The following is an 8,112-nucleotide window of genomic DNA, read 5'->3' as shown; positions in this document are numbered from 1 at the left end:
ACGGCGTTTATCAGATACTGCATGTCAGTGAAAGCTCAGCTTCAGCTCAGCATGTTGTCGTTTTTCTGGAGAAACGGAGTGGAGAAGCCGGAGCCACTTAAAGCAGACGTGACAGGTAAAATGTCTGTTCAGTGAACATTTTTATGTAAATATACGCTTGTATGTTAGCTAGATGGTTTTCATTAAGACTTTTCAATATGTTTTTAGAAATGTATAATGAAGAAAACATTACATGTTTTTTTTTTCTTCCTACGGAAACGGAATGCGACCGTTTATGAAAGAGTCATCGTTCTGAAGCGGAATCGGTTAAACCCGTTCACAAAATCTTTTGCACGATTCAATACTGACCATGACCATGAATTAGTAAGTGAGTGTTTGGAGGGAACTGAGCTGGAAGAAAAACTTTAGTTTGGTAATAATCAGATAGCTAAAATATAACAAATAAAAACAATGAAGTACGTGTTTGACAGTTTTTTTTAGTACACTGGAAACAGTTAAAATATTTGCATTTTATTGAAACATGCAAAAACTATGGTGACAGATGTATGCAGATATGACTTTATAGTCTTTATGTCTTTATTTAAACGTTTTAAATTCAGAACAGCATAGCAATACTTTTCATATCTTAAAAGTGCTAGAGTCTGTTTCACTTTCACTATAGGAGTAGCCTATTAACTTTAAATTCTTATGGATTAGCCTGTAAAGACAGATTTACCTACCATGAGCAATGAGGTTGTTTATCAATGATATATATTTCTGTTGAAGGCATCAGTACAGGATTTTTCATAAATAATACAATATTTAAAATTGCTTTAAAACTCATATGGCAACTACTAGCAATATTATTTAACAATATAAATATAAAATGAGATGTTTCTACTTATTATGGGATATTGGAAAAATTGGTTGCAGAAAAGTTTGGCCCATGGGCCAAAAGAGCAGAGGAAAAATCATTAGCTTCAGGACTACTTGGTTCTAAAGTTATTAGGTAAAATGTACATGATTTTTTTAAATTGTCAGTGACCCTAGAGGGTTTGAGAGACTTACCACATTGAAACCCACCCAGTATGCCAAATTTCACAATTAGGACAAACAACTGAACTTATTGCATTGCGAAATGTACATTTTATTATGTATCCTTCTAAATATTGTAATTTTGTACCATTTTGCCTCAGTGAATTAATATACTTTTCATAGATTTGCTGAAAGCCTCATTGACCCCAATGTCAAAATTCACACATTAAGTGGTCTGTTTTTTCTTAGGCTTTATCCCACCATGGCTTCAGGGGACACTTTTGCGAAATGGTCCTGGTCTGTTCTCAGTTGGTAACACTTCATACAAACACTGGTTTGATGGAATGTCACTCATTCACAGTTTCACATTCAAAGATGGTAAGTTGGAAAAGAAAGTACCTATTAAATCACATTTATGGAAAGTGCAGTCCTAGACTTAACAAACAATAAAACTTTCTCTTTTTTTCAGGACAAGTATTTTACAGAAGTAAATTCTTGAAAAGTAAAACGTACAAGAAGAACATAGCTGCCAATAGGATTGTTGTGTCTGAATTCGGGACTATGGTTTATCCAGATCCCTGCAAAAACATATTCTCCAAGTAAATGATAATTTCTTCTGGACCTACTGATGTTGTATTAAGAATCCACCCAGAATGACCTGGTTAAATGCTTAATATTATTTTGTAGAGCCTTCAGTTACTTGATGAACGCCATTCCAGATTTCACAGATAATAATCTCATTAACATCATTAAATATGGTGAAGATTATTATGCATCATCAGAGGTCAACTACATTAACCGAATTGACCCAGTGTCACTCGAAACGTTAGGAAGAGTGAGTCCAGATCTATTCATTCATGCATTTATTGTTTTGTTTATCAGCCACATCTCAAGATGTTTTTTTGATGCCGAATGTTGCAGATAAATGGTCTTTTATTATAATTTCAGACTAACTACAGAAACCACATTGCCATTAACTTGGCAACTGCACACCCTCACTACGATGAAGACGGGAACACGTACAACATGGGCACTGCCATTATGAACTTCGGCAAACCGAAATATGTTATTTTCAAGGTGCCCGCAAATGCCACAGGTAACAAGAGAAATATGTATTATTCTGTTGACCATGTTAAAGCTTGTCTTCAACCATTTTGTGTAGGGTTTAGACAGAAATATTTTACGTTTTGTATTTATTAAATGACAGTTGTGACAAGCAGCAATGGTACAGTATGGTAGCTCTCCAGGAGCAAGGTTGAAAATCTCTGTTAAAGACATTTATCCCAAAATGGCCTACACCGAAAAAGGCCAACATAGGAGAAAATTTTACACTGTTCTGAATCTAATGAGACCAGTCTTATGATTTCAGCCAAACTGGTCAGAATTTTTAGGCAGAAATGTCAATATTTTATATCTATTGCTGTGCCAAAACTAGCCTCAGGTCATGCTTGTTTTGACATACCAAATTTGGTTAGAATCCACTAAAGCCTTGCGAAGATATAGCCTCATGACCCTTTTTGCACAAACTTCAAAAACTTTACGGAAATGGTTTAGTATATTAAAAAGCTTTTGATACATTTTTGCTACAATGCTTTGAAGATGATTTTGGTGAAAATTTAACAAAGTGAGTTCAAAAAAGTAGATATTTCAGAAAATTCAAAATTGTGAAAAATCTTCACCACAGAAATGATAAAATCCATATGAGCCAAAGAATCAGAAGAAAAAATTATTTTGCTGTGGTTGAGACTATCTTCTATCTATTCAATAAGATTCATACAATTCTTAATAATACATTAAAGCATTTGAAAAATACTGCATTTTACCACAACATTTGAAATGGTCCTTGCTCAAAACATAGGAAAAAATTGGTATTGTTTGATTCGGTATGCTACGAGATCACTCTTATGATTTTGTCAAACTGTTCAAAAACTATAAACAAAAATGTCAACGTTTTATATCTTTTGAACAGTAGGTGTCCCTGTGCCGAAACTACTCATGTGCCCTCAGGTGTTGCTTGGTATAACACTTAACAAGATTTTTTTGAATTCGTTAAATTCAAAATTCCAACACAAAAAAACTTGCAACTGTAGAAATTTTGATTTTGGTATGCATTCGACTCGGCATGAGCCAAAGAATCACCTATTTCGCTTCCAGACCTTACAGTTCAAAAGTTATTAGCAGAAATATGAGTGCAAATTTGGCCTATTGGCACCCTAGAGAGTTTGAGTTAGAGACTGGTTAATATTAAGACTGTCCATCTGTGTGCCAAATTTTACAACTTTTCCGCAAGCAGTTCTAAGGGGTGCCATAACTTTTTGTCAGCATAGTCTGAAGATGATCTAACTCAATTTTGATGACAATCAGATAAACTGTCTAGGAGGAATTAGAAAAAGTTTGTTTTCTACATAATTGAAATGGTGGACAGGAAGTTCAGCCAACGGAATAGTTGCATAATTAGTATGTATATATGTATAATATTTTGAGACCAGTTACAACACAATACCAGTTACAGTTTTGTTACAGTAGGCTAATGCAAACAAAAGTTATTAGCATTTTTGGAAATTGCATTATTATTGTTTAACGAATAGTGTATTACTTCTGACCAATAGGTGGCGTTTTTACCAAACTGATGTGGCATGGTCAGTGAGAGGTGTCAATTGCACATACAACATCTGGTGTCAATATGTTAAAGCTTTGCAGAGATACAGCCTCAGATGCAGTTTTAGCATCTTTTCAGCAAATTTGTCGTTGCGCTAATCGAAAATCGAAATCGAAAATCCATAAATTTTTGCCAGGATGGTCTGAAGATGATCGGAGTCAAATTAGATGAAAATTGTCAATATGTTAATGCGTTCGTACACCCAAAATGGCTGATATGGGTGGGTCTGCTCCACCGAATCTAAAGAGACCAGTTTTGTCAATTTTGGTCAAACCATTGCGAAGTTATATGCAAAAATAGCCATTTTTCATATCTCCTGACCACTTGGTAGCACTGCACCGAAACACTGCAGGTAGCCTTAGGTCATGCTTGTTATAGCACATAGCAAGTTTGGTCTCAATACACCACATATACAATACATTGCGGAGATGTAGTCTCACATCCATTTTTGTGCGCTTTTTGTAGAATTTGTTTGCACGTTATTCCAGAACAATTTGACTAATCAACTTGAATTCCATAACTTTTTGCCAGCATGGTCTGAAGATGATCTGAGCCAATTTTGGTAAAAATCAGACAAACCGTCTAGGATGAGTTTGAAAATGTAGGTTTTACGCACTATTAAAAATAGCGAAAAAATTAAACCCCATGATTTAAAAATTTTTTTTGGTGTCCATTTGACTCGGCATGAGCCAAGGAATCAGATTTTCCTTCTGTGTCTTACGGTTCAAGTTATTTGCATAAAATGAATGAAATTTTGGAAAAAGGTGCTTGGCCCCTAACTAAACTAACTATAGGTGCCTAAGAAGCACCTTTGATGCTTGGTCCCTGAAAAACATAAACATGATTAGAAATGGCATATAAATAGTCAGACTTGTGATCTTCATGATCAAAAGAAACCAGCAGGGAATGAACAGGAAATATGAAAATACAAAACAATTTTTTGTATCAAACCTTTCATTAAAAACTTTCATTTCATTAAAAACAAAAAATGTCTTATTTTCTGCAGTCAGTTTTGACCCCAAATGAGGGGCCATATTTCAAAATAAAAAAACTACACAATGTGCACGTTTCTTATTTCAGATAAAGAGAAGAAGCAGCCAGCCCTCAGCAAGGTGGAACAAATTTGTTCCATTCCTTTCCGCTCCACCTTGTACCCGAGCTACTTCCACAGCTTTGGCATGACGGAGAACTACATTATCTTTGTGGAACAGGCCTTCAAGCTGGATATCCTCAAACTGGCCACGGCTTACTTCAGAGATGTCAACTGGGGCAGTTGCCTGAAATATGACAAAGATGACATTGTGAGCAAAATGTCTTCTGTTTTGTGTAAAACAGTACTTCATTCATTCATCAAAATAGTCTAACAGCTGTTGATTTTGATCACCACATAGACACTGATCCATCTGGTCAATAGGAAGACTGGGAAAACTGTGAACACAAAGTACTACGCAGACCCATTTGTCATCTTTCATCACATCAATGCTTATGAGGAAAATGGCCATGTTGTATTTGACCTGATCACATACCAGGACAGTAATCTGTACGATATGTTCTACATACACAACATGAAGAAAGATGTTGACAAGTTTATAGAGACCAACAAGGACTTCTCTCGACCAACGTGTCAACGGTTTGTCCTTCCACTGAACATAGACCAGGTAAAACAAAAGAAATCTCAAATGCAAATGCATTATTCTGAAAATAATTCAAATTCAAGTCATTATGGAATTAAATAGTTGATCAGAATATGTTGCATAAATTCACAACTCTTGACCTGTTTTTACATTTGGCAGAAGAACTCTAGCATATATCTGTAAATAACTGTATCAAAGCTATTGAGTAGAATCAAACTAAATTGTGACCAAATTTCTGATTCCATATTCATTTTCATTCGATTTGTCATTGAACAACAAACCTTTTCTCTCATGCTATCAGGAAAGTCCACTAGAAACCAACATAGTCAAGTTGCAGGACACAACAGCAACAGCAGTGCTGAAGCAGGACGGCTCCATCTACTGCACTCCTGACACTATTTTTGAAGGTGATTCTTATATTCAGAATTTTATCCTTTTTTAATTTCAATTTTTTTTTTAATTTTTATTTTGACCATTGTTTTTTGTATACGTACAGGTTTAGAATTACCAGGAATCAACTACAAATTTAACAGTAAGAAATACAGGTACTTCTATGGCACCAGGGTGGAGTGGTCACCATATCCAAGCAAGGTAAATATTTCAAGAATTCTGGACATTTGCATTTATTCAAACCTATTACCTTGCCATTGCTGACACCAAAAAAAAAAAAAAAAAAATCAATAATTTAGCAATATCACCACTTACAGATTGCAAAAGTGGACATAGCTACCAAGACACATCAAGTGTGGATCGAGGAGGAATGTTATCCATCTGAGCCAGTGTTTGTAGCATCTCCAGGCGCTGTTGAAGAAGATGATGGTGAGTATTTTAGAAAAACATTATAAATATAATTATTTTTTGCCAAATTTCTATGGAATGTGGAAGTGCCCTGCATATTAATAGTGGCTCGAGCTCCGTAATGAAATATATATTTTCCTCCATGTGTGAGAGCTAAATGAGCCGCTCTGTGAAACATCCAGTCAGAGCAGAGCTCATAATTTTTATTCATAAACATTCCAAATAAGGTAATAACAGACCATTTCATTCTAGGGACAAATCCTAGGGTTGTAAATGGACTTGAAAACTATTTCAATGTCAATGCATTCTATGTCACCTTTAAGTACCACATATTGGTGTCATGCCATAAAATATTTTTATACGACGGTATTCAATGCAATTTAATAAAAAACGTTGTAAATTACTAATTATAACACTGTACAGAATCACAGCGAATGACATTTACATTATCAAAGAACATTATCATTTATTATCAAGACTTTACTCTCAAAAACTCTCACTGAAGCTGTTTGCACTGTGAAATAAATCTCTTATTTACGTTATACGCACTTCTGCACTTGCTGTTTCTGATGAGAAATTGCCTGAGAGCAGAATTCAGTCAGCAAGCAGGCACCTTGAACAAAACACCATGTATCAGCCATGACTCATCTGAATGCCTCTGATTGCCCATTGTATTCATAAGTTTAACAGAGCATCTGTCTCTCGCTGCCCTCCAAAGGCAAAGTGCAGTAACTACACATTTGTTCAAAATTGAATTAAAGGAGTAGTTCACTTTCAGAACAAAAAGTTACATATAATGTACTCACCCCCTTGTCATTCAAGATGCATAGTTACTGCACTTTGCCTTTGGAGGGCAGTCTGGCTCAGCGTTAGCCAGCCACCAAATACAGACATGACACCTCTGAATAACATGCTGAAACTGTTCAGAATTGTCTTAATGTAACTTTTTAAATCAATTACAAGTTATGTCTCTAGGTCTATTTGTGTGACACATGGAGATACTGCCTATGTAGAGTGAACCACATTGGTCAGTTGTGATGTTCCATGATGATTAGGTAGCTTAATATTAAAGCAAAGCTTTTGTAATCATGCTGTCTTGACAATACATAAGTGATTTTTTAAAATCTTTTTTAGGTGTTATCCTGTCTTCTGTGGTTTCGTTTAATCCCCAAAAGCCTCCTTTCCTGGTGGTCCTAGATGCTAAGTCCTTTAAAGAGATTGCTCGCGCTACCATTGATACTGCTATTCACATGGACCTGCATGGGCTTTTCATCCATGAGAAGTCTACCTAAAATGGACATCAGAAATAATTTTTTGTAAAGATATATGTGTGAAAGATATAAAAAGAGAAATCAGCATTTTTCTTCATAATCCTGTGCTAACCTGTGGTCTTTATTGTATTATTGCTAATTGTATTAGATTTTTTACAGACATTCTGTAAACAAGGCTATCGTTACATAGTAACATGATTACATAAAATGAGCTTTTCTTAATTGATTGTGACAATTGAGTAGGTCTTACTGTAAGTAGAAAAAAATCTGTTATTTGTAATTTATTGTTCCTAATCTAGCATCGTATAGTATGAATATTGTTGGCTCTCTGAATAATTTATTTTTATGTTTCTCATTTTATGAATTATTATTTTAATTTTATTGACATCCTGCATTGTAAATGACTAATAAGATGATCTCTCCTGAACTGTTCATTGGAGTAGACATAGCATAAAGCTGTAAAACATTGTTTTACCTTTATTCTGTAAATTATGGATTTTTGTAGTATAGACTGTTGTTCATTGCAATTTTTGAACTCTGTACAGTATTAGTTTCTTTGTGCATTATTTAACTACTGCTGAATATGTGCCTAATATTTAGATCTTTACCAAATTTTCTCTTTTGTTGAATTACAGACCACTATACTAAAATTTGTTGTATATATATTTTTGTTTTATGTAAAAATAAAAACAAACATATGTTTGTTCGAATATAAATATCCATGTAAAACACAGAA

At 34.6% G+C, this 8,112-nt stretch overlaps 1 protein-coding gene across 1 annotated transcript; it reads left to right on the top strand.

Annotated features, from left to right (window-relative positions):
- On the top strand, positions 1-8,112 carry bco1l (beta-carotene oxygenase 1, like). The gene is made up of 11 exons (XM_073836843.1): positions 1-115; positions 1,264-1,392; positions 1,484-1,613; positions 1,702-1,849; positions 1,963-2,110; positions 4,754-4,974; positions 5,065-5,331; positions 5,609-5,714; positions 5,804-5,898; positions 6,015-6,126; positions 7,240-8,112. The coding sequence occupies exons 1-11, from the start codon at positions 22-24 to the stop codon at positions 7,395-7,397; spliced, it is 1,608 nt and encodes a 535-aa protein (XP_073692944.1). The 5' UTR covers positions 1-21; the 3' UTR covers positions 7,398-8,112.

The sequence above is a fragment of the Garra rufa genome, chromosome 3 (assembly GCF_049309525.1).
Source record: "Garra rufa chromosome 3, GarRuf1.0, whole genome shotgun sequence".
In the NCBI taxonomy this organism is placed as follows: Eukaryota; Metazoa; Chordata; class Actinopteri; order Cypriniformes; family Cyprinidae; genus Garra; species Garra rufa.
The sequence above is the reverse complement of the archived record's forward strand: the minus strand, read 5'-3'. Positions and strand labels throughout refer to the sequence as shown.